At 45.0% G+C, this 27,260-nt stretch overlaps 1 protein-coding gene across 5 annotated transcripts in view; it reads left to right on the top strand.

The window, feature by feature from the left end:
- The window catches only part of BTD (biotinidase), a 43,814-nt gene extending 16,554 nt beyond the window's left edge, over positions 1–27,260 (top strand). For 4 of the 5 annotated variants that reach the window (XM_006133237.5, XM_025189734.3, XM_006133240.5 and 1 more), the window contains exon 4: positions 180–27,260. In XM_006133237.5, coding sequence (XP_006133299.3) covers positions 180–1,343 — 1,164 coding nt within the window. In that variant the 3' untranslated portion in view covers positions 1,344–27,260. The remainder of the gene's footprint in view (positions 1–179) is intronic. The other variant, XR_016348945.1, reaches the window with a different exon arrangement.

Below are 27,260 nucleotides of genomic sequence, written 5' to 3'. Positions count from 1 at the left end.
ATGTGTCTTTTCTATAGAAAGGACCTGCTCCAATCAACAGTTTAAAGAACACATTACATTTTTCTACAAATGCTGACATCTTAATATTTTTGCAAATGCAGAGTGAATAACCTCAAGAGGTTTGAAATACACGATGAAAGTAATAAGCATGCTTACTTATTCCTTAACTGTTTCTTCAGGTTCTTCAGCGACTGAGCTGCATGGCACTGAGCAACAAAATGTTCCTAGTGGCAAACTTAGGTTCTAAGCAGCCCTGTGGGTATAATGATCTTCTTTGCCCTCCTGATGGGAGATACCAGTTTAATACTGATGTGGTATTCGATGCCAATGGTACTCTAGTAGCCAGATATCACAAGCAAAACTTATATTTTGAATATGCTTTCAATACACCTCCAAAGGTTGATCATGTGCTTTTTGATACACCTTTTGCTGGTAAGTTTGGCGTGTTCACTTGCTTTGATATACTCTTCTATGAGCCTACGGTAAGCCTCATCAAGGAATACAATGTGAAGCAGATTGTGTATCCAACTGCATGGATGAACCAGCTGCCACTTCTGTCTGCTGTAGAATTTCAACAAGCTTTTGCAACTGCTTTTAATATCAATGTTTTGGCAGCCAATATCCACCATCCTACCCTGGGTATGACCGGTAGTGGCATATACACTCCATTAAAATCTTTCATCTACCATGACATGGAAAGTCATGATGGCAAACTTTTAGTAGCGGAGATCTCTGTGATGCCACCAGAGCGTGAAGCCAATGCAAGACCTGGAAAGAGCATTGAATACCCTCACAATAGTTTTATAAGCCTTCACATAGATGATCAGGTTTGCAACAAGAAGGAACACGAGTCCCATTGCAGGGCAGCAGAAAAAGAAGCCCCTCCAATATTTTACAGGGAGATGATGTATGACAATTTCACTTTGGTTCCTGTAAGGGGAGTTAAAGGAGAGCTTCATGTTTGTGCCAACACCCTCTGTTGTTATTTAAATTACCAGAGACCTACTATCTCGGATGAGTTGTATGCTTTGGGCGTCTTTGATGGGCTTCACACAGTCCATGGCACGTACTATGTTCAGGTTTGTGCCTTAGTGAAATGTGGTGGCCTCAGCTATAACACCTGTGGGCAGGAGGTCACAGATGCCACTGCTTTGATAGATTTTCAGCTTGGGGGAAATTTCAGTACTTCCTATATCTTTCCTCTGTTGCTAATGTCTGGTGTTAACCTAGACTTCACTGATCACGTGGGCTGGAAAAACAACTACTATTTCATGAGTAAAAGTGGACCATCCGCTGGCTTAGTAACAGCTGCTTTGTATGGACGATGGTATGAGAGAGACTAGTACAGATTTGACCCAACCAGAAATTTAGGGGCCAAAATTTTCACGTGTGGCACTTAAAATAAAAAGCCTTATTTTTGGAAGTGTGAACATTCACATCTTTTACAACTTCAATTACGTATGCTTAGAAGATGGACTATTATTAGACTTCCAACTCTGGAAAATATTTTGTCCAAAATGCTTGATCCAAAGAATAGTCCACAATCTGGTCTGTGCCCTGCTAATATTTCAACAGCAACCCCTTATCCCCCAGGAAGAGAGACTATCAGTATAAAATATGAGGGGATATTATGAAAATACTATTACTCAGTTGGACACACCATGCTCTGTTTTTAGCTTAAAAGGTGATAGAGGCAAATGTAAATGATTCTTTAGGTATGCTTTTTGTGTATCTTAAAATTTGATTACAGTAAGTCCTTGCTTAACATTGTAATTATGTTTCTGAAAAATGCTACTTTAAACAAACAATTTAATACTGTACACAACAATGATGATTGTGAAGCTTGGTTGATGTCATGAGGTCAAAGGGTGGAATATTTCCCAGGGAATGTCTTGCTATTAAATGAAGAAGTAGCAGTTGGCTGAAATGTTGTTAATGTAGCTTCACGCTCTACAAGGCACTGTGGACTGAGGTAGGAAGGAGGAAACACAATAGATGCCCAGCAGTGACTGCAAACACTTCCCTGCAGAACTGAACATAATGATAAACCCATACTATCCAGCTGGAACACACCACTCTCTCCTCCGGATGGTGCATGCACAGTGCTAAGGTGTGTGTGTATTTGAGAGGCAGGCAGACATGCATTGTCCTTTTAAGTCCACTCAGCCCATTTCAAGTATGTTGCCCTTTTAAGTACAGTAGAACAGCAGGTTCACACTAGGTATGTTAAATTGGGAGTAACTGACTAATGGAATAGTCAATGCATTTTGCATCGACTATTGGATTAGTTGATAGGGCACCTCTGCCTTTTAAGTGTAGCAACAGCCTTAGGGCTGTTACACTTGAAAGGTAAAAGTGCTGCATGGAACCTGGGGTCAGCTGGGGACTCCCCTGCTGACCCTGGACTCCATGGGGTGCTGTCGCTTTGGAACACCGTGGGGAGCCCAGCGTCAGTCTACATGCGGTGTTTCAAAGCAGCAGCATCACACAGAACCCAGAGTCAGCGGGGGATGACCCTATTGACCCTGGGTTCCATGCAGCAACACCGTATGGAGCCCAGGCTCTCACCCCAAGCTCCACACGGCACTGACACTTTGAAGTACCCCCATCTCTTCCTCCCCCTCCCCACTGCCTCTTTCTGATAGAAGCAGCAAGGGCAGGGGGAAGCAACTAGTCAACTAGCCTGTTGACTGTCCGATAAACATTTGCTTGTCGGGTAGTCAATTATTCCTTCACATTCCTCGTTCACACTCAGGAATCTGTAGCTGTTATATCCTGCTTTAAGGAGATGGGATATGTAGTGGGAGGCTTGATCCATGTGGATGAGGCCAGCCTGAGTTCAGCCCCCCATCTACCCATCTCCCTACTCCGCACAGCGAGCAGCAGGCTCCAGCACAGCAGCATGGTAGTGGGTGCAGCTGAACTGCAGGTGCTAAGCTGCATAACTTACTAGGAATTTAGGGGAGCTGTTGGGGGCAGGGACTGCTGCCCTACTCTGGCTTGAAGCCCCTATAAGGGTCAGGCTTCTTTTCCAGAAGACCTGCAAGTAGTAGACATTGTACACTTTAAACGAGCACATGCTGTAATAGATAAGTAATGAAACATTAACCGTGATAACATTAAATGAGATACTACATAGAGTTAGAAAATAGCTTCCCACCAGTGTTCCCTCTAAGGTGCACAGTAGCACAGCTTTGCAGGTGATCAATCAGCCCTGCCCAATCAGAGGCTCAAGGGTCTGTGCACAGAGCAAACTGACTGGATGGGACTGATTAATTACCTGTGAAGCTGTGCTACCACACAGCTTAGAGGGAACACTGCTTCCCACTTAGATTTTTTTTGTCATTAATATTGATCACACATGTGCAACCAAATGGTTATCAGCATTGACTGAGCAGGAGTGCAGAACTCACTTAGGCAGGCTATTGTTATCCATACATATGACTTGACCAACCAGGTCATTTGCCTCCACTCTAACATGGTTTCCAAGCCATCCTTAGTACTTTATTGTTGGTGATTTGTCAGACCATATTGATTTCCATTTTATTGTGTAGGTGACATTGTTGCAGGCAGTTAAGTTTTTGGATATATAAACGAAGAGTCTTCAACAATTATAGATAGAAGGCAATGAAGCACAGAAGCACTGTAAATGTGGCACTTTGACACCCTCCCACTTAAAGGCGACCAAAAGTTGAGACAACTGACTTTAAGCATGCTGAAAGGTCTTTATCAATTCTGGCATCTTCGGTAATTGTTCTATCAAGGTAACAGAAGGACTTGATGTTGTTTAATTGGCAGCTGTTCAGTTATATTTTTTGTGGCAATGGAAGTAATGTGTTTTTACCCGGACATGGTTGATATAAGCTTTTTGTTTTATCTACATTAATACAAAGGCCAAAAAGGAATAAAGCAAGGGCAAATATTGCAGGTCATTCTGAGAAAGGACAACGGTTAAGTCATTGGAATAGAGAAGATCCTTTATTTCACTTTGCTGGGATTTGCTCTTAGCCTTGATTTGGCAGATTTAGAAGTCTGCCAGTGAATCATGTTGTTAATCATATCTGTACTGGTAGGACATGTGACTTCTTGTATTTCAACCAAGAACAAAGTCAATAACGTAGGGGCAAGCTCACAGCACCCATGGGCTATGGAAAGGGATCAGCTGAGTCAGCATATGCATCTTTATATTGTCATGGAAAGCATGTTTGGATAGCCAAATTTTGCAAGAAGGCATCAGAGTTAAATGGAGTTGAGCGCCTTCCTAAGGTCAACAAAGGCAACATTCAAGGGCAGTTGTTGTTCAGCAACTTTGTCCTGTAACTGGTTTACGGTAAACATCACGTTGGCAGTGCTACATGGTGAATGAAAGTAACTCTGGGATTCACAGAGTACATCATCTACAGAGTACATCATCTATATCTTAAACTGTTTAAGACCGAGGAATTTTTTTTAATGAGGATCACCAAGGATTTTTCTGTTGAGCAAAAAAAAAAAAAAGGTTGAGGGGAAGTGATTGAGCAAAAAAAGGCTTGCCCCTTTAAGGGGGGCCATTTTGAACTCTGTTGTTCTTTGAGGCACAATTGCTGCAATCACATCTGTCTCATTTACATTTGTAAACTAACTTTTGGCATAGTTGAAACACTGGGTTAAGATCTTTTCTCTACAGATTTTCAGGTCAGCTGGGATTTCATCACTTCCAGCTGCCCTTCCATTTGTCAGTGCATTTATTCTCCTTTTCTAAAGTTGGTGTATTTTTGTGTTCAAATCAACGGCTTGATTGAGCCTACTATTTGATTATTTGCTCTCTACTCACAACTGCAAAATATTCTTATCTTTCTACTATCATACTGTGCTCGGTCAAGAAGGTACATTGTTAAAAGCAAAAGCAGTTAACTACAGCGTCCAGTACGCACGCACCACTGTGTCCTGACTGATTCAGAGACTCCAGGAACAGAAAGTAAAAGACAAAGCAGCTTGATGGGGAGAAAAATATTACGAAAGAAAGAAAGAGAAAGAAAGATACTTTTGAAACAATAAAACTGTACATATGAGACTTTCATTAAGAATCTGGTGACATTAGTTAAACATTAGTTTCATATCACCAAGAACTTCCTTACTGGAATTATACCCTTATTTTGTAGAAAGCTGGCAGTACCTAATTCCAACTGGAATTGCTATTGTGTTCAAACCTTGTTTTCTCAGATGCGCTGTGTCAAATAGTTGCAATTGATCATTACACAAATTTGACTGGCTAAAACTCCTGCAGCACTATGAACATTTATAGGAGAATATTAGTTGTTTAGAAATTAAGAAAAAAGTCTAATCAAGAAACCAATGTGAAAAATTAGGCTACGTTATGAGTTTTTTTATTTATATCCTATTATGCAAGTAGTATTGTGCTCAGAAGAGTTAAGTTAAATCTGCACTTGATATTAATAACTATTACACACACTGTCTCAATCTGTTCCTGTTTAAAGATGTTTTTCTGAGACTAATATTTAGGCAAGTTATACATAGTTTTCTAAAATCATTTAATGGGAGCTGTGAAAAGCACATAATGGATTGTGGGAGAAAGATTTTTTTTTTCCATAAAAATTGCATGCGCCAGATGGCAGAATCCTAGTGATTACTCTGTTAAATGATTATTTCTAGAGCAATATGTATGATTAACTGCAATAATACAGTGACAAACTATTATAATGTAGTAAATGAAGTGAAGCAATGAGGAAAGAAAATACTAAAAGATCAGATTAATTGAGTTTGACAAGGAGATAAACTTGATTCACAGAGAGCATAGTATTTCATGACTTCATTGGGTTTTATTGACTTCATTTCTGTTAGCTGAAAGATTGACCTGTAGATTTGGTGGGATGGATGCTGTGCAGTAGCATGACAGCTGCTCACTTTCTCTTATTACATAACTGCATACTGACTAGCATAGGAGATTGATAGAGCACACAGGTCTAACAAATGTGATCTGGTTTGATCTCACCAAGGGAGTACTAAGATGCTCACTCAAGGAGAGTTGAATACCTTGTGTCACTTCAGTCTCATGTAATTAGCAAGCATAGGAAAAGTGATTTAGGTCTCAAACTCCCAGTCTGTAGGTTCTCTCCTGCTGGAGCGATTGCGCAATCTGGCCCAGGACTCCTGGCAGGCCTGTGAGGGCCCTGCCAGTTATCGTTCCTCTAAGCTCCTTCCCTTCTCACCACCTCCCTGCCTGCTTCCCTGTCATGGCACCTTGTCCCCTAAGGACACAGCTTTGGGGATCACTGGGGGGACATCCTGGAGCAGCATGGCATGGCAGCAGCGGTCATGCTCTCCCACACGCCCTGGACCAGCTGGGGATGGCCCACAGGCTGGGAGCTTGAGATGCCAATCTAGGTTTTGGTTCAATATATGATAGCTCTAGAATGAGGATCCTACACTTTGAAAGATTCTGTGTTAGGGTTTCAGAAAGGGTGATGATCTCAAGTAAATTGTGAGTTTGCATTGCAGTTTTTGCACATTGTGGTAATTATGAGGAACCCTTACTCCCCTTATTGGTTGCAGTTACTTTCAGGCAACACTTACAAAGATCCAGTAGAACATAGCTGGCAGCTCAACAACAGACTTCTTTTCCTTGTGTTTGCCATGGAAGTGTCTGTCTCAGACAAAATAGGTTATTTAAAAAAGCTCTTACATCAAGGATTTGTTCACATACTCAGAAATAAGAAACAAGAAAAGCCACATTTGCTTGTGCTTCCTCAACCATACTCGCATGCCATGTATGCCCAGCTATTTGTGTAGAATACACCAACACACTTAAGTTTTTTTATGGTTAAGGATATAATCCAATAAAACAAAAATGTAATGTGCAAATCCCAGCCTTCATTGCTGAAAAACCAACCAAGCCTTGAAACTGCTGCAGCTGACAGGAAGGGACCCCCTTTCCTGCTGGCTCCAGCGTGAAGCAGCCACTTCTGGGTCAGCTCTGTGCTGGAGCCAACAGGGAGGGGCCCCTTTCCCCCGACCGGGGCAGCTCTGTACTGGGACAAGCAGGGAAGTGGCCAGCACAGCAGTTGCTGTGCATCACAGAGCCTTGTCCCCCTCTCCACTAGAGTCAGACCAAATGCAGGGGTCAGCACAATGCCCCAGGACATGCAGGCACGAGGCAGCCTGCCTTAGCACCGCTACCCAGGAGCTGCTGAGGTAAGCCCAAGCCCCAACTTCCCTGCCCCACCCTGCACCCCAGCTCAGAGCCCATACCCTCTCCAGCACCCCAACTCCTAGCACTGAGTCTCTCCCCAAACCTGGAGCCCCCTCTTGCATCCCAAACCCCTCATCCGCAGGCCCAGCCTAGAGCCGAAATGCCGTCCTTCATTCCAACCCTCTGCCTCAGCCCCCTCCAGTTGTCCACCCCCAGTCTGGAACCTTCCCCATGCTGTACCCCAAAACCTTCATCCTGAGTCCTTGCACCCCAACCCTCTGTCCCAGCCCTGAACCCTTTATCGCTGGTCCCACCCAGAGCACTCTCACTCCTGCACCCCACCCCTCTACTCCAGGCCTGGGCCTCCTCTCACCCTCAGAATCACTTGGCTCCACTGCTACCACATGAAGTTTGTTAGATGCACCAATATGAAGGTGATATCAACTTCACATTGGTACACAGCAAAATTCATTCCACTGAGGGGTGAGAAAAAGAGTGAACACCAGATGTGACAGATGTTCGTCATGAATCTTAATGCAGATGGAAGGCACTCACACAATAATCATGAGAAGTTTGGAGTTTATATAATGAAGGACCAAATCTTTAACCTTTTTAGTGTAACAGGAAATAAACTGATATGCTGCATAGTGAATTGTACTAAAAGAAAAGTCTTGCTTTTATTTTCCTCAAATACATGAGGTTATATTTACTTCAATTTGGAAATATTTGCCAATTTTTCCACGCTTCTCTGAGAATGTAAGTCATGACTTAAAAAAAAAAAAAAAGATTTTAAGTTTAGGAAGAAGAAGTTACTCACCTTGGTGCAGTAACGATGGTTCTTCAAGAAGTGTGTCCCCATGGGTGCTCCAGTATAGGTGTCGAGCTTGTCCTGGCGCTGCAGATTGGAGACTTTCAATAGCTGTAGTCAGCGGGAGTAACCACATGCATGGTCTCGCACCATTTGCACCCTTTGCCTGTTGTACACATTCCAGCTCCCGCCAGTTACTCTCACCCTCTCAGTCATCTAAAACGAGAAATTTGGAACCAAGATTCTGGAGCGGGGAGGGCGGCAGGTAGTGGAGCACCCATGGGGACACACATCTCGAAGAACCATCGTTACTGCACCAAGATGAGTAACAACTTCAAGTAATGTCCCTACAGTTGCGAGTAGAGAGCAAATGTGTCTCCGTTGAGGGCATTGCTTTGAGTGAGGTTGGTCAGATACGCAGTGTTGCTGTCTGCGATATGGATAGTCATATCACCTCTAGTACAGGGTATAACGCTTGCACATCTATGGAGACGTATACATCCCTAGCATCCAGAGGGTAGTTTGTGAATCTTTGCCCAAGTGGAGGACCTCATCTGTCTTGTCTGCGAAAAGCTTTTGTTTCTCAAATGGGAGGTCCTCTATTTTGCTTTGAAGCTCCTTTGGGAATCCCGCTGATACCAACCATGATGAGCGCCTTACAGCAATTGCTGTGGCCATGGAACTTTGTCTGCAACATCGAGGGCAATCTGGAGCCCAGTCCTTGCAGAGGCATAGCCTTCTTGGATGATAGCCTTTAGGAGTGGTCTCTCTGAATCAGGGAGATGTTGCATCAGCTCAGTCAATTTTGTATAGTTGTTGAAGTTGTGATCCAACAGAAGGGTGGCATAGTTTGCAATACGAAGCAATAGTATGGCCAAGGAATACACCTTCCTGCCGAATATGTCTAACCTCTTGCTATCTGTGTTGGAGAGGGCATTTCTGTACTGTGGAGATTTGGACCTATGTTGTGCTGCATCCACCATGAGGGAATTTGGTTGTGGGTGGTTAAATACAAATTCCAGCCTTTTTGATGGCACAAAATACTTATCAGCCTGTTTTCTTGTCGGTGAGGCTGAAACCATGGTCTGCCAGATCTCTTCCACGGCTTCCATAATTGCCTCATCAATTAGAAGCACTATTTTGGCCCGATGCTGAGACTGCAGGCTTTTAAGTAGGCGGTATTGTTTGCACTGGACCTCCTGGCTCTCCGCGACCCCTTTGAACAATTCCTGGAATTGCGTAAGATCATTGGGCGGCGACATATCCCCTGGAATCACTGCCTCATCAGGAGAGGAGGAGGACTCGTCAGTGGGCGAAGCATCAGGCTACTGGTCTTCAGCTTCCGACAACTGACCCTCCTCCGGCTCCGAGTGGTGTGCCTGGGGCATCGGGCTCTGCAGTCGTGGAGTTGGAGGGTATTGCTTTCGCAACACGATGGGAGCAGACTGGTACCTAGGTGACTAGTAACAGCACGGAGACAATCTGTGTGAGTAAGACTGGTAATGATGGTGTGATGAATAGTAAGGTCTGTGGTTGTGTAATGACCGTCTGGAGGAGATTGCAGTCCGGTGTTGTTTATAACATACCGACCGCGAAGTCAGCGTCAGTGAGTGACGGAGGTTTGCGGAGATCCTAGAGCAGTGGTCTCCAACTTTTTTACACCCAAGATCACTTTTTAAATGACAGAACAAGCCAAGATCTACTGCCCCACCCCTTCCTTGAAGCCCCGCCCTCTCTATTCTCCTCCTCTCCACCACTTGATATCCCCAACCCTTATACTGCTGCTTTTTTTTCCCAATTCTTCTGTAGGAAGAAGTTTTTCCAACATTTGGCCTGTCTAGACTGGACCAAATGTCAGAAAAAGACCCCTTCTTTTGGAAGCCACCTTATTCCTCGTGGAAAGAAGAATATAGGGGTGACCGAAAGATCATGTTTGCTCTTCCACTAAAAGGTGGAAGAACAAACGCATCCCTGGATGCAGAAGAGTTTCTCTGGGATATCTCCAGAATCCTGAAAAACTCCTGCAGTCTAGCAGTTCCCTCGCTGGGTTGAGACAGGATGTGTAGGCTCCGGGGGATTTGGGTGTGGGAAGGAGTGAGAGGTGCAAGCACTGGGAGGAAATCTGGATGCAGGAGGAGGTGGATAAGGGAACGCTGGCTCGGGGAGGGGGCTCCAGGCCAGGCAGTGTTGGGGTTGGATGTAATGTTAGGGTACTAAACAAGCCACAGACTTCTGGATGTGAGGGTTCAGGAATTTGGGTTGGGGTATGAGAGGGGCTCAGGGCAGGGGGTTCCAGTGTATAATAGGCTCAGATGTAGGATCTGGGGGAAAGGGGAGTGCAGGAGTGTCACGATGCTGTGGCCAGCTGGGGGCTTGGCCCCAATTGGGGGCTGGCCAGGCTTCATTTTCAAATAAAATACTATGTCAAACACAAAAAGTTTCTGCACTGTCTATTTCTGAGAAGGGCGGGGAACCTGTTTTGAGTCAGGGGTCACTGACCCATAGAAAAGTCAGTTGGAGCCACACAAGTGAGATGCAAAAAAACCCTCCTCCAACCCCCCCCCCCCAGCTCCAGTAATGTGGCCCCAACTGTGTTGGTGGGAGCAGGGGACATAGTAATGGGGAAGGGTGCTAGTGGGTGCTTCAGCAGGGGGACAGGGTGCCAGTGGGGACAGGTTTCTGAAGCTGGGGAGTGAGGAGAGGGAACAGGGGAGTGGGGAGAGGGAGCTGGGGCGAAGCGGGGGCAGAGTCTCCCCTGCACCTGCCTCCTCCCAGGATTCTCCCCTCCATTCCCGGAGGGAAGCTGGCACATGGCTCCTGCAGCGCAGCCAAACCCCTGCAGGCGCCTGCCCTGGAGCCAAACCCCGGGGCCGACCCCTGCACTTGACTCACCCCTCCTGCTACCACACTCCTCCTCTGGGGCCGACGCCCCCTCCCACAGCATGCCCAGCATGCCACAGAGCTGTGGGAGAGGAGCAGCCAGCGCACTTCCAGAACCCCCAGAAGTGGCGCAAAGCTGCAGGCAGGACTTCGTCCACCCCACGGGAAGCCAGCACTATGCTGGAGCGTAGGTAGTGGGGCTTCTCGGGGGTGGGAGACCCCCGAATGCCTCGCGATCGACTGGTCGAGGCCTCATGATTGACCAGTCGATCACGATCAACCGGTTGGTGACCATGGCTCTAAAGGAAGGAGGTAGAGAGGGAGAGAACTGTCTCTCAGTGCCTAGTGTCTCTCCACAGTGCTGCAAGATATGGGGATGGAGACCTTTGCTGGGGAGAGTATGAATGTTCCCTCTGTTCCCCGTGATGCAAGCTCAGCACTGGGGAACTCTGTGTCAGTGGTGAAGGAGACGGTGCCAGGGAAAGAGTAGGAGAGGGCGAGAGAGGACTCCAACGCATGCCAGTCTTTACAACGGCTTTCTTCAGTGCTGATGCAGCGCCAGTTCCTGCCGGTGCTGGATCTGCGACAGTCTGTGCTGGCGGTGCTGGTAGTGCCAGTGCCGGCCCGGGAGCCTTGCTCGCCGAACTTTCCAGTGCCGACCTTGGTGCCGTTGGTGCCCTGACAGTCAGCACCGGAGGTGGTGCTTTTTTAGGTTTGGCGCTAGTAGCCGCCCTTGTGGCTGTAGAGGCGGTGCCAGATGTTCCCAGTTTGTCACCTGTGCTCACTCTGCTCACAGGAGCAGCAGGCAAAGAGTCTGTTGGGGATACCCTAATCTTTTTTGCTGGGGCTGTCCCCGGGGAAGACGCTCTGCGCTTCTGAGGCCCGGCAGAGTCCAGAGTGGCTGCGGACGAGGTATTCGAGGGTTGGAACACCTTATAAAAGAGGATCATTTTGAGGCGTATTTCTCTCTCTCTCCCGGCCCTGGTTGTTCGTTTGGAGCAACAGGTGCATTTCTGAGGCACATGAGCCTCGCCCAAACATCGGATGCATGATGCGTGGCTGTCCGAGACCGACATGGCTTCGCAGCAAACACCACATCTTTTAAAACCTGGTGATCCAGGTGTGATGGGGTGCAGTCACAGACGACCCCTCTGGGGTGCCTCCCGCGGTGCTGACACAGCCACTGCCACTCGCCTTCCCGCTCTCTGGGGCTCCTCACCATCGGGTCCTGCTGGGCCAGCTCCGCTGGTCTCCCTCAGCCGAGGCCCCGAGCTGAGGTCCCTGCCCCCACCGAGCAGCAGTACAGACACTGAACCACTTCAGGTCCAAGAAGAGTGCAGTTTAGGGTCCAGCCTGCTGAGAGAGCTCTCCGCAGATGGGATCTGACCCTAAAGAATTAGGTAAGCCACCTTTAACAATGAAAGGGGGAATGTTGCACACTGGTTGACCCCCCCAGGTAACAATCGCTTACACTGGGTTTGATAGAAAATAAAAATGGTTTTATTAAGTTGAAGGAGTAGGATTTAAGTAAAGTAGGCAGAGCACAGTAGGTTACAAATCCAAAGAAACAAAACCGCTTGACTAATTCTACATTGAAACCTCAGTACAAACTTAATCAAACTCGCCCTAAAACCTTTTTTCCAGCTGCCACTCCAAACCAGGACTTTCTTCCACACCCTGGGGTCCCTGTCCCCTTCCTTCAGGTGCAGCCCTGCCAAAAGACCTAGAAGTAGACCTCTCCTACTCTTTTTGTTAAAGGATTGAGGCCACTCCCTACCAATCATTGCTCAGGCTGAAGGACAAAAGAGATAATTTAACAGTTGAGGGTAACACCCTCCATGTCTCTCATTCATACATTTGAAACTCACAAATTATTCCCCACTCCCTGTGTCTAATTTTACACACACAAATGATACATACCACAGAGTACGATAAGGAGAACCAGTGCATCGTGACATGAAGATTGATGGGTTACACAAAATGATTCGCTCGAAACGCTTTTGAGATATGTATTCATGTCCATAAGTCCAGTTCATAAAGCATGGGGAGGGGAGGGAGGTCTGCATACCAGGCATCATGGAGAGACTGCTCCGTTTCCTTTCTTTTTCCACTAAGCGGCCTGAGGCCAACGAACATAGTCCAACAAGTTTTTTTTTTGAAACTATAACTAAACTATGAATGTTAAGGAACAACAGTTCTAAGTTACCTAAAATTATATTAACTATATACATAAATCTTTCTCTAACTATGATGAGGAGAAATGGTGAGCTCCGTCTGCAACCAAGGACAGCTGAAAGGAACTGGTGGGAGCCAGGCCACATGCAACAAGCAAAAGGAATGAGACACTAACCGCGCATGCGTTGTCTGGCTGACTAGAGCTATTGAAAGTCTCTGATCTGTGGCATGGGACAAGTCAGACACCTACAGCGGAGCACCCACAGGGACACTACTTGAAGAAGAATTAAACATTTCTGAATAGCTCAGTTTTCATCACCTTTAAGAATGAGAAAAGCCACGTTTTATGGATCAAGCCACTAAAAATACTGAGCAATTACTTTTAAAAAAATCCAATTGAAATAAATATCACCAGTGAGCTGCTCAGGCAGCCCTGTCAAATTTCTTATGGTGATTGCACCTCTGACCCTCTCAGTGCCTCCTTGAGGGTACCCCACTCTGAGATTTCAGGCCTCTGGCCACCATATTTCACGGAGTGCAATCCACTTCCTTACAAACAGGGATTCAGGCTGCAGACTGTTGCAATTAAGAATATAAGAATGGCCGTACTGGGTCAGACCAAATGTCCATCTAGCCCAGCAGCCTGTCTGCCAACAGTGGCCAGCACCAGGTACCTCAGAGGGGGTGGACCGAAGACAATGATCAAGCAATTTGTCTTGTGCCATCCATCTCTAGCCTCTGACAAACAGAGGCCAGGGACACCAATTCTATCCCCTGGCTAATAGCCTTTTATGGACCTAACCTCCATGAAATTATCTAGCTTCTCTTTAAACTCTGTTATAGTCCTAGCCTTCACAGCCTCCTCTGGCAAGGAGTTCCACAGATTGACAATGCGCTGTGTGAAGAACTTTCTTTTATTAGTTTTAAACCTGCTACCCATTAACTTCATTTGGTGTCCTCTAGTTCTTCTATTATGGGAACTAATAAATAATTTTACTTTATTCACCCTCTCCACACCACTCATGATTTTATATACCTCTATCATATCCCCCCTTTTCTAAGCTGAAAAGTCCCAGTCGCTTTAGCCTCTGTTCATATAGGGCCCGTTCCAAACCCCTAATCATTTTAGTTGCCCTTTTCTGAATTCTTTGCAAGGCAAAAATATCTTTTTTGAGGTAAGACCACATCTGTACACAGTATTCAAGATGTGGGCGTACCATAATTTTATACAGGGGCAGTAAGATATTCTGGGTCTTATTTTCTATCCCTTTCTTAATAATTCCTAACATCCTATTTGCCTTTTTGACCGCTGCTGCACACTGTGTGGTAGTTTTCAGAGAACTATCCACGATAATGCCAAGATCTCTTTCCTGATTTGTCGTAGCCAAATTATCCCCCATCATACTGTACGTATAGTTGGGGTTATTTTTCCCCAATGTGCATTATTTTACACTTATCCACATTAAATTTCATTTGCCATTTTGTTGCCCAATCACTCAGTTTGGTGAGATCTTTTTGAAATTCTTCACAGTCTGCTTCTGTCTTGACTATTTTAATCAGTTTAGTATCATCCGCAAACTTTACCACCTCACTGCTTACCCCTTTCTCCAGATCATTTATGAATAAGTTGAACAGGACTGGTCCCAGGACCGACCCTTGGGGGACACCACTAGTTACTCCTCTCCAATCTGAAAATTTACCATTTATTCCTACCCTTTGTTTCCTGTCTTTTAACCAGTTCTCAATCCATGAAAGGACCTTCCCTCTTATCCCATGACAGTGTTATTTACACAAGAGCCTTTGGTGAGAGACCTTGTCAAAGGCTTTCTGAAAATTTAAGTATACTGTATCTACTGGATCCTCCTTGTCTGCATGTTTAACCCCTTAAAAGAACTCTAATAGATTATTAAGACATGATTGCCCTTTACAGAAACCATGTTGACTTTTGTCCAACAAATTATGTTCTACATGCCTGACAATTTTATTTCTTTACTATTGTTTCGACTAAATTGCCTGGTACTGAAGTTAGACTTACCCGTCTGTGATTCTTTGTGTCTAATTCAGCACCTGTGCTTCTGTTCTTTCAGGGGGCAATGACAACAGGATAACCAGTGACCCGGCAACTTTTGTAAAGCAAAAGTTATTCAAAACAATCACTAGGGAGAGAAAAACAGAATAAGCAGCTCATAAGCAGGTGTAGCTCATGAAGACAACTAGGACTGAAGTACTCCAAGCCCTTTCCACAGGGCTGTCTCTTGGTCAAAGTTGCATGTCAATTCTTGGCTTGAATGCCAGTTACCTGTCTCCTTAGGGCAGGAAGGTTACTTTATACTGTTTCAAAAGTCTTCCACGTTCTTAGGCTTCTTGAAGCAGGCCAAGCCAGAACATGTGATTTCCCCAGGGGATAAAACTGCCAGAGTAGTTACCTGCATTAGGGAGGTGCAAAATTACCTCTCAGTGGTTTTACTCTGTCAGAAGAATCATTTAACTCCCTCTAAGCCAGAAATTCAAACTTTAGCCAGGCCATAAAGATTCACTCAAAATCAGCACAAGATTTTGAAGAGATCCAAGCTACGTCTATACTACATGCTTCTTGCACAAGAAGCCTTTTGCGCAAGAGTATTTGCACAAAATCTTCTTGCACAAGAGCATGTCCACACCTCAAAGCACATCGCAAAGGCCACGTGCAAGAGTGTGTCCACACTGCATGGACGTTCTTGCGCAAGAAAGCTCTGAGGGCTGTTCTGTGAAGGGCAATCAGAGCACCTGTGCTTTTTCCCAGAAGGGTTTCTTGCACAAGAAAGCCCTCTGGAGCGTCCATACTTGCCTTCTTGTGCAATAGCTGTAGTGCTAAAAGCAGTTATGCCTCAGGAAAGGAGGTTTACCTATGGCGGAAAAAGCCCTCTGTTCTGCTGTTTAACTGCCCATTTAATTGCACAAGAGCTCATTTGAGGTGTGGACGCTTCGCAGGTTTTTGTGCAAAAAACTTGCGCAAAAACCTTGTAGCATAGAAGTAGCCCCAGTGTCTACAGCATCTATCAAATGCCCACAATAGTGACACTTGTTAAAACCATCATGAGGGTCTTGCTCATCACAGACTGATGTTCCAGGTCCCTAAAATAGCTGTTTTTTTGAACTGTTACTGGATCTGAAAGGTAACCTGCTTTCAAACTTCGCTCTGTCATGTTTGTTCTCCAGGCTTTGGCTGTCTAGCACCTGACCAATAAAGGATGTTCATTTAGTTGGTTTGAATCTTGACATAATTAGGAAATCTTGTAGAACTTATTCAGTTCATCCTCAGGTTCCTAGAGAGTAGAACTTCTCACACTATCATTTGAGAGCTGACTTGTGAATTCTTTTTATTGCACTTTGTGCACAACAACTCACCTGGTACTTCCACTAGAGCTTTAATAAAGAAAAATTATGAGAATGTAAGATGTCTACTCTCTTTAAGAGACCATTTAGTTACATTGCAGAGATATTAATATCGCCCCAAACACTGCATGTTAAGACTACTGTCTTTGTAAGGACATAGCCAACTGCTTCAAGGATTCCTCCCTCAATCAGGATTTGAAATTGTGAAATAAAAACAAGCCGGGACTGTCAGCAGCTCCCATCTGTATCACATAAATGAACCAGAATGCATGAGACGCTTGAATAACTTCAATATTGCTTTAGTCAATGTCAGATCCATACTGCTGGGAGATGGAATGAGTGCAATCTCTCAAAACAAAGGTAGTTAATTCATATCTTCTTGAAGGTACGTCCTTCATCTTTTTTCCTCTCCACATTCATATTTTAAAAGTAAATTCTGAAGGATTTTTGTCCTTTCCCATTCCTGTCAAATACAGAAAGGAAGCCTCCAATTTGTGTAAAACACAAACTTTTTAGAATCAGTTGCAGCAACCTCACGCCCTGCCACAAATTGCAGGGAGAAGAGATACTCTTTCCTAGTCTGAAATTTTAAAATGGGAATTGTTGTCATCGTCTCCCCATCAGGCCAGCAAGAGCTCTAATGCAGATGACAGACATGGGTGTTTTTACTGTTCTGTTGCTCCAGCCAAAGGAGGGGAATGAGAACCTGATACTATCCCCAAGCAATGGAAAAAATAGATCCCATAGTAGAGGAAAGCCCATCTCATCATTAGATTATTTATAGACTTGCGTTTAGAATAACTTTTCAAATATACAGGATCTTGTATTTAAATGTTGATCGGCTCTTACAGTTAAAAGATCTAGTCAATTGTTTAGTAATAAATGTAATTAACTTTACTTTGTTATATCTGATTAAGACTTCTTTCATGGTTCCCCTGCTGCACCTCTGCCTTGAAATGTAGTAAGAGTCCTACATTTCAAAGGCAGAGGCGCAGCAGTCAGGACCAGGCATGAGCAGGGATTGCTTCACACCATGTCCCCACTGTGCCTCTGCCCCCTCCACCTCCCCACGGAGATGGTAGAGGCAGCAAAGGTGGGGGGAAGTGACTAGTCGAGTCATACTCGACTACCTGATAAGCACTTGCTTATCGGGTAGTCAACTAGTCACTTACATCCCTAGTAGGTGCCATGCAGAGATGTGCACGCTGGCCCCAGTAGCAAGCCACTTTGCACAGCATAGAGGGGGCCACGGGACCGCTTGAATCCCCACTCGCTCTGTGTTCCCCACTGCGCCTCTGCCTTTTAAATATAGCAGGAGCCACGAGCAGCTCTTACTACATTTAAAAGGCAGAAGTGCAGCAGGGATAGGGAGCACCCAACCCACCCCTTACGAACTAATCGAGGAGTCAATGGAAATTCCATCAATTAGCTGATTAATCACAATTTAACATCCCTAGCACATACCCTTTGTGGGAAATTGACCCCGAAAGCTATCCCGGCCCCAAGCATAATCCTCACAGCTTCCATTGTCCGGAAACCAACCAATGGGAGCTGTTTGGTCTGTGCTTATGAGCGCAGGCAGCTCTCAGATCTCCTTTCCCAGCAGCTGGCCACTGAGAGCAGCATGTGGGGGTGTGGCAGGCAGGGAGCCACTGGGCTGCTGGCCAGGAGTTGCCTTGGGTAAATGTCTCCTGATCAGAGCCTGCACTTGGCACCCCACCCCCAGTCACAACCCAAACTTCTGCATCCTCCTGCACCCCTGCTCACAGCTCCCTCCCAGACCCACACCCCCCCGACCTCTCCCCAGATCAGAATAATCTGCACTGCAGTCCCTGCCCCCAAGTTACACCTCCTTCCTTTACCAAAATTCCCTTTCATACCCCACAACCCCTCCTGCCCCTCACTTCCCTACCTTGAGCCCCTTTCTTCACTCAACCTCCATTCAATAGCATAGAAATGCAGGGCCCTTGATGACTTACCACATTCTTGAAGTGGCCCTTCATCAAAAATTGCCCACCCCATGTAAGGATTGTTTTGTATAAGATTTACAAGACTAGTCCCTTATGTCCACAGAGTCTGTGGGTGACAATATCTTTTGTTAAATGTGGCATCACTCTAAAGTAAAAATTCCCCTGAGCCAATGGCTTATTGTTATGCTGTGGTTAAAGCATGTAATTATGTTCTTTCTTCTTAGCAAGGCAAATGTACTTGAGCAGCTAGTTTCCAATGGTCCGTTGAGAAAACAGAATTCAGCTTTACCTGGCTGATAATCCCAGAAAGCTTTTTGGGTAACGTGTGTTGTAATAACCGTGTGGCTTTAATCTGCACATTGAGAAATATTAGCAAGACCCAGTATGCTGCTGCACAATGTTCTTTTCTGGAAGGAGTTGCTTAATGTGTGCTAAAGATGAGCCCCAGCACATCTGGCTTGGCAGTTCATAGCCCCAGCGCTTCTGGGCTTGCCACAACAGTTATGAAAGTAACAAAAAATTGTTTGAATTCCAGCACATCTTTCATTACAAATTAAGCACTTAAAGTCTCCATTCAGGCCATGAACCTGAAAATAAAGTTTGACTCAAACATAATTTAGTCTGAAAAAAAAGCACTGAGGAGGGAACCTGATAAAATAGGCTAAGGGCTGCTAAAGAGAGGCCTGTGATGAATTGTTTCCATGTCAACTGAAGGTAACATGAGACAATCCCCAATCTGCAGCAAGGGAGATTTAGGCTAGATAGCAGGAAAAACTTTCTAACTATAAGGTAGTTAAAGGGTAGAGACATTGTGGAATCCCTACACCTGCCAGTGGGGGGTCATATTTACTTAGTTCTAGTTCAGAATAGGTGGCTGGACTTAATGACTTGAGGTCCCCCTCCAGCCCTCCACTTTTGTGATTCTAGAAGGTAAAAAAAGAGCAGGCAGATTTATCCCATCTGTTGTATGTCAACATGTAACCTTCCCTTTCCTGCCATTTCAAGGATTCTTTAACCATAGCAACCTATTTAAACATATTTGCATATTAAAAAAATTTTTTGACGACCATATTCTTGTAGATGGTAGGCTTTATCTGATACTCATGTATACTAGCTAGCACACCTGTAAAACCCCTTTACGATGTCAGAGTGGCAAAAAGGGGATTTTGTGAAAATTGGAATTAGACCAGATGGGCACAACTCAGAAAAAAATCTGTAGGCACATTAACAACTGGCTACAGCAGTTCAAGTTATACTGGAAGTTTGACATTGGAAAATATGATTGCAACTCTACATGCAAAATAATGGGGTCCAAATTAACTGTTATCATTCAAGAAAGCAGAGAGTTCTCTGAAACATCTCTTCAATGTGTAGCAACAGTCAAAAAAGCTCTCAGTGTTAGGCACAATTTGGAAAGTGCTAGATAAAACAAAATATATGCATTTATGGTATAATCACACCTCGACTATTGTGTATATTTCTGGTAGGACCATCTCAAAACAATTGTATTAGAACTGAAATTACAGAGCAGTGCAACAAAAATTATTAGGGGAATGGAACCCTTTTGTATGAGGAGAGTTTTTAAAAAATAGACTGTTCGTCATAGAAAAGGGACAACTAAGGGGGATATGATAAAAGATTTATAAAATGACAACTGGCGTGGAGAAAGTGAATAGGTAAGCGTTATTTACCTTTCACAAAACACAAGAAATGGGTCACCCAATGAAATGAATAGATAGCAGGTTTAACACACAAGGAAGTACTGCGCACAACACACAGTCCATCTGTGGAACTCGTTGCCCAGGGATGTTGTGAAGGCCAAAAAAAATATAACTAGGTTCAAACAAGAATTGCTTAAGTTCATGGAAGCCAGGTCCGTCAATGGCTAATTAGCCAAGATGGTCAGGGACACAACTCCATGTGTATGGCCCTACCAATTTCACAGTTATGAAAAATGCAACATGGACTGTGAAATAAGCCCTTCCCTGTGAAATCTGATTTTTCTTGTTCCCAAGTGTGTCCCAGCAAAGGGGCCTCCTAGCTCCAGCTGGGCAGGGGAAGGACAGAACGTCTCCTCCCCTCATTGTTCAGGGACTAGAGGGGGGCAAAAACCAGACCAGACCAACCTCTAGGTGCCTCCCCTTCTTCCAGGATGCTCTCAGACTGGGCAGCAGCATGAAGTTACTGCAGCTGCAGGAGGCAATTGGATCAGATCTTCTCTATGCTGCTCGGAGTGCTCTGTTATTTGTTGCTGTAAAGTGTCAATCAGTAAATCTTGTCAAAGTTCACATGATCTTTATCTTGTTAAAACAAGTTAATTGCATTTGGAATGGAGGCACAGCCTGTACAACGGGAGCAGAAATGAGTGTGGGGCACGGTGCAGAGCTTTCTGCAGCTGGGAGAGGTATCTAAGAGCAGCCATGCAGAGGAAGAGCAAGTATTGTGTCCAGGGGGCGGCCCATGGATGTAGGCAACCTTGGTAGTCGCTTAGGGCACCGTGTTTAACGCGGCGCCCAATGATGACATCATGCTATTGAGGGCTATGGAGGCGGGGGCACCGATTGCGCATTCCGCCAAGGGTGCCAGTTGCCGGCAGCTCTCCTTGAGCCGCTCCTGATTATCTCCCCCAATCCCCAGAAGACTGGCAGAATTGCCAGGCCTCTGGAAAAGGCAGGGAAATTCATGTCCCCAGAAGGGGCGGGGGCCTTTAGTGGAAGGGGTGATGTGGGGCTGAGGCAACTAATCCTCAGAGCTGCACTGTGCCCCTCTCCCTAGCCAGCCCTCAGAACTTCCTGGAGCATACCACATGACGCTCCACTGGCAATTTAAAGGGCCAAGGCTCCAGGCTCTGCTGCTACTGTCATAACAGGGGCAGTGGCTAGAAGCCTTGAGCCCTTCTGAATTGCTAGGCCTCAGGGCAGTTGCTTTTTTGCCTTCTCTCCCCATCCCTGGGCCTGCCCAAGCTAGCAACTAGGAGTGTCTGACTGGGGTGCTCCTAGCAGCAAAGGAAGACCCACTTGTACTCTTGGTACTTCTTGTGATTGCAGGAAGCTCTGAAGGCAGCACAAAAGTGAGGGTGGCAATCCCATGACTCCCCTACAACAAGTTCACAACCCCCACAATCCCCTTTTGAGTCGGGATCCCACAGTTACAACACCATGAAATGTCAGGTTCAAACAGCTGTAGAAGCTATTTCATATTTAGCTAGAAGCCATTTTGTATAACAAAAAGCCATTTCAGTTTCTTGTGTCTGCACGAGGGAGTGAACTGGCCTTCACCGAGGTGGGGAGAGACCAGAGGGATGCGCTGTTGGAATGTGTTAATGAACTATTTTGAGCTGAAGCTCGAACTCCCTTTTAACCTGTTTCTTTCTATGCTGATAATAATTCCTCTTTGAAGTTCTCTTTGATTTCTTGCCCTGACGTCAGACTTGTTTGGTTAAGGGTATAAAATACTAGGATTGATTGTATTAAGCAGCCTTACTGGACCCAGCTTTGCTGGGACCACGTTTGGCTCACTTTGCTTTTATTGGCCAATAAAACTGTCTGTTTAGCCGCGTAAACTGAGTGAGGCGTTTGCTTCGACAATTTGGAGGTTCCACCGAGATTCCTAACGCGCCACTTGCCCATATGGACGGACCGGCACTCCACTTCCAAACCTCTCAGAGCGCTCAAGAGAAGGTAAAGAGGATACCTGTTACGAAATCTCCTGGTTGAGGGCTTGGGATTTGGAGTGACGGCCAGCCATCGGGGTAAGGGGAGCTACGGAATTCAATTTTGTGGAGCGGCTAACATTTTTGTCTGTCTGTGTCTGTTTTTGTCTATTAAGCCTGTGTTATGTGTCACAGTTCCAAAAGGGCACACCGGTGTCTCTAGTGAGGCAGCCATGCGCTGGACCCTCTGTGTTCGGACGCTAAAAGCTGGTGTGGTGCCATTACTCTCTCTCGGCACACGGAACTGTGGGGAAGCTTTGTTGTCTCTCTCTGTTATTTGTGGGCGTAGTACTGACCTCTGAGGCTAACCCCAAGCCATAGTGCCCCATTCCGTCAGGCTGTCTCCAGGCGCCAAGACGTGGTGTTCTGCCGGGCTGGAGCAGGTGCCGGAAACCCCTGCGAGGCAGGTGGACCTTGAGTCCAGTGCTTCGCAACAAAAAGGGGGGAGGACCAGTGCGAGCAGGTGAATTCTTGATTCGGTGACTCGCAGAGCGAGCAGGCGGATCTTGATTCAGTGACTCGCAGAGCAAGCAGGCGAATCCTGTTTCGGTGACTTGCAGAGCGAGCAGGCGGATCCTGATTCGGTGACTTGCAGAATATGGTGTAAGCAGGCGGACTTTGGTTCGGTGCCTTACAGAATTAAGCGCGCGCAGGAAATGGGGGTAGGTCAGTCTACAGGAATTCCAGTGCCTTTATGTTAAGTGCCTTCTGGTATAGAATCCTAATGAAGTCTGATATTAAGTGCCGGGTGTCTTAGGGCAGCGTCACTTAATAGAAACCCATGGGAACTAGACAATAAATAAAGATGCATCTAAATGTGGAAACTGTAGGAAAAATGTGAAAAAGGAGAAAAAAAATTGTGTGTGGAAAATGAGTATGAATGTAATGAGTGAAGAATGAATGCCGCTGTATAGGTCTGAGACTTGAGCTGATCCCAGCTGCACCAGGGCTCTCCCATGAGGGAGCTCTGAACGCAAGGGGGGGTCAGCTGAACCTCAAGACTCAATGAATATGTGAGGGAGTGACGACTCCCCTTATTTCATAAGCTGCTAAGGTCTGACACTCTAGACCCGGCAGACTCTTTCTTTGGAGTGTGTAAAGTTAGTTTAAGTGAGGTTTAGTCTAAACATCCCTCCACACTGCCGAAAAGCACCCCTGTGTACTACATGTACATGCATAATGGTCCAAAGACCTGTAAGCATTTAACATATTGGAAAAGAAGAAAAATTAAAGCCCTGAGAGATGAAAGTAAAGCTCAGCAAAGACAAACCATAAGAAAGAATAAAAAAAGTAGAAATACAGACATTAGAAAGTTACTAAAAATGAGGAATGTTTTTCTTTAGAAGGACGAAGCAAGTGATTAAAGAGTATGTGAAGGTGAGAAGTGACTGCATAGGAGAGTGGACGGAATTAAGCGATTGTTGTTATATATGAAGGGAAACCTGCTTTAAGAAATGACTCCTTGTTTCTTGTCGTCTCTTTTTATCATCTTAGCAATGAAACAGTCAAGTTAAACATTTGGTTACAGACACTTTGTTAAATCTATTAAAGAGAAAATAAGGAATTCTACTGAAACTTAATTGGTTAACCGCATAAAAGAATAGAATCTATACATTGTAAATTTGTAATACCTGCACCCTAAGGGTTAAATGTGTCTTCCAAGGAACCTAATTATTGTTTAAAAAAAAAAATCCAAGCCCAGAAACTTCACAGTGTTTCTGTTCAAAGCTGAGCTGATAGCACCTTTGGCTTGCTTTCAGATCCAAGGTTGTGTGTGTCTGCAAACTGCCTGTCTGTTCTGGAAAGGGGGGAGCACTGTCCCCCATAAGTAAGTCTGTAACATTGCATGTAATTCTTTTCAGGAAAAAAAAACCTTTTTGCTTGCTGAAATAGTAACTAGCAAGCACCTTGTTCGAAGAGTTTCTGTAGCAGTAAAGAAAAAGCCTGGTCTGCAGTACAAGAGGAAAACTGAGGCATGCCACTGTTGGAGAGGGCTAGCATCTCTGAGGTAATTCAAAGGAGTAGAAGGTCACGAGTACCAATGAAGCGCTCTTGTTCTCAGAAATTTGCAGCTCACTCGCCCATAGAAGTGGTAAGGCACTAGCTGTAACCGGTTCTCCTAACAGATCTTAGGCAGTATTTTAAGTTATAATGGGCCACCCCAATGGAGGTACAAGTGTTTTCTTTGTCTTTTAGATCATCAAATAGCGCTAATATCAGCTAAAAATTAACTGAAAAAAAAATCATAGTTCTGTGTCATGACATAATAAGTTTGTGTTCTGTGTTCTGACCAGATTTGTCTTGTGTGTGTCTTAATTGTAATATATGTATTTCTAATATTGTTGTGTGTACAATATTGTTGTTTTAATGAAAGAATAATTTAAGTCCCTTAAATAATCTTAACATTGTGCTTTATATAAATAGTTCTTGCCTTTATAATTCTAGTAGAGTTTTAGTAGCAGGCTATGCAGTTTGTACTGTCTGGAATGTAGCGGAATCTGCTCCTCTACCTGCTGTTTTTCCCTTCTCTCCTACCATTGCCAGCTCCTACGCCGTCTCTTTCAGAACTGGCCCTCCTGCGAAACCAAGCCCCAGAATCAAAAAAGCAGGAGTGGAGACTGGCAAGGTGCACCTTGCGCCCAGACCACTTGTGGTGCAGCTCTGATGGCCACATTGTTGCCCCAGTGGTCTTGCTACCTCACCTTGCCCCCGTGCTCCCTGGATTGTCGCACGTTGGCAAAAGGGGGGATGGTAGCAATCCTTAAAACAAAATTGGTTTGCTCCCAAATTCTCCCAAGCAGCCAAAGATTACTGTCTGGCTTGCCCTGTCTGCCAAGCCCACAACGTGGGTAAACCTGTAAAGACAGTTCCGGCAACCAGACCTCCGCCTTTGGGACCATTTCTGAATTTACAAATGGACTTTATTCAATTGCTTAAATGTCAATCTTTTGAATAATGTGCTGGTTATTGTTTGCTTGTTTTTGGGATGGGTAGAAGCTTATCCCTGCAGGAAACATGATGACATCACAGTAGCTAAGAAACTTCTAAATCATTACATCCCATCATGGGGAATACACCTTGTGATCTCCAGTGATAAAGGTACCCACTTTACTGGGCAAAATTGTTTTTAAAAAAAACTGGAAAAGTACTACTCTACCAGACAAGCACTGCACTGTGCACGACACCTGGAGAGCGCAGAAGCAGTAGAAAAATGAAACAGAATTTTAAAGAACAAACTTGCTAAAATATGTGAGAACTCTGGCTTAACATAGATAGTAGCGCTTCCGATTGCCCTAATGAGCATGAGAGCCACTCCTAATCGGAAAACTGGACTCAGTCCACATGAAATTGCATGTGGCCGACCTATGAGACTGTTAAGCAGCCCAGACATTAACCTGGCTGATGCCATACTCATTAAAGGAAGCATAGTCAAGTATTGTCAGGAACTTATGAGGTGTGTACAGTCCTATCATTCACAGGTTAAAGACGCCTTCCAAGAGGCCCCGACTAAGTCGTGCCATAAACTACAACCAGGAGACTAGGTTTGCGTGAAAGTTCGCCAACGGAAGACTGCCCTGGAACCCAGGTAGAAGGGTCCCTACCAAGTCCTTCTGACCACCCATACTGCTGTAAAGTGTGAAAGATTGCCCACCTGGATTCACGCATCCCACTGCAAACCTGTCCTGGCCCCTACAGAAGTTAGCCCCAACAAGGAGCACCACAGACCTAGTACCGGAGACCCAGGTCCAGAAGCAGATGGGGATCACCGCAGACCTGGTACCAGAAATCCAGGTCCAGAAGTAGACGAGGATCAGCGCAGGCTTGGTACCGGCAATCCAAGCCCTGAAGCAGACGATCCTGAAAGACCGAGGCCAAGGTACCAGCTGCGGCCCAGAAAGACCTGCCAGCGATAGGTGAAAAAATCTATGAAGTCCTGAAGAACAGCCACATGAGGCTGGACAAACAATTCATGTTAAGCTTATGCTTAATCTTGTTTTTAATACCTAGCCGTTAACACCTATATGGTTCAAATGTATTTATGCTTTTAATAAACCAAGTTCCCAAAAATTTAATTCCACAGGTTGCTGAATATGTGCTCACAGTCCTGTACATTCAGAAAGAGGTATCCCAATGATTCCAGTCCCACTAAACAACACTCAAATGGCACACTGTTTAGTGAACAAAGCCAAATGATACTTAGCAGGATAAAAGGTTTACTAACCCAAGGTATATCCGCCTAGCCTTGACCCCAATTGGAAAGTACTGCTGGACATGTAATGGTTCAGGAGCCAAGGTAAGAAAAAGCCAAAACCGAATGGCCCTAGACTATGTCCTAGCTAGTAAGGGCGAGGTTTGTGCCTTAGTAAGAAGAGAATGCTGTGAGTATATTTCTGACACCAGCAAAGAAGTAGAAGAAGATGCCTCAGAAATTGAAAAAACTGTGGAACGCCTAAAGCAAGAGGAAAACTGGACCCTCTGGGCTTAGTTGAGAGGCTAGTTTGGACATGTGGGAACTTGGATTTTGCAATGTGTAGTTTTAGTATTGGCTATATTCTTTTGTGCTTATTTTTGTTTCTTGCTAATCAAATGCTGTATTTCTTGTATTCTAGAAAACAAGGGACAGACCCTCACTAAAAGGAATGTAGAAGTAATGATGTTAAAATATGATGGGCAGAGAGAGGAACAAGAAATGTATATAAAGGCTTTGATAAAAATGGAGATGTAAAACAGTTTAATGGTTAGCCTTTAAAAGGCTAAAAGGGGGGAGATTGTAGAAGCTATTTCATATTTAGCTAGAAGCCATTCTGTATAACAAAAAGCCATTTCAGTTTCTTGTGTCTGCACGAGGGAGTGAACTGGCCTTCACCGAGGTGGGGAGAGACCAGAGGGATGCGCTGTTGGAATGTGTTAATGAACTATTTTGAGCTGAAGCTCGAACTCCCTTTTAACCTGTTTCTTTCTATGCTGATAATAATTCCTCTTTGAAGTTCTCTTTGATTTCTTGCCCTGACGTCAGACTTGTTTGGTTAAGGGTATAAAATACTAGGATTGATTGTATTAAGCAGCCTTACTGGACCCAGCTTTGCTGGGACCACGTTTGGCTCACTTTGCTTTTATTGGCCAATAAAACTGTCTGTTTAGCCGCGTAAA

The sequence above is a fragment of the Pelodiscus sinensis genome, chromosome 2, assembly GCF_052426305.1.
Source record: "Pelodiscus sinensis isolate ZL-2025 chromosome 2, ASM5242630v1, whole genome shotgun sequence".
NCBI classification, from domain to species: domain Eukaryota; kingdom Metazoa; phylum Chordata; order Testudines; family Trionychidae; genus Pelodiscus; species Pelodiscus sinensis.
Note: the sequence above shows the minus strand (reverse complement) of the source record. Positions and strands in the feature narration are given on the sequence as shown.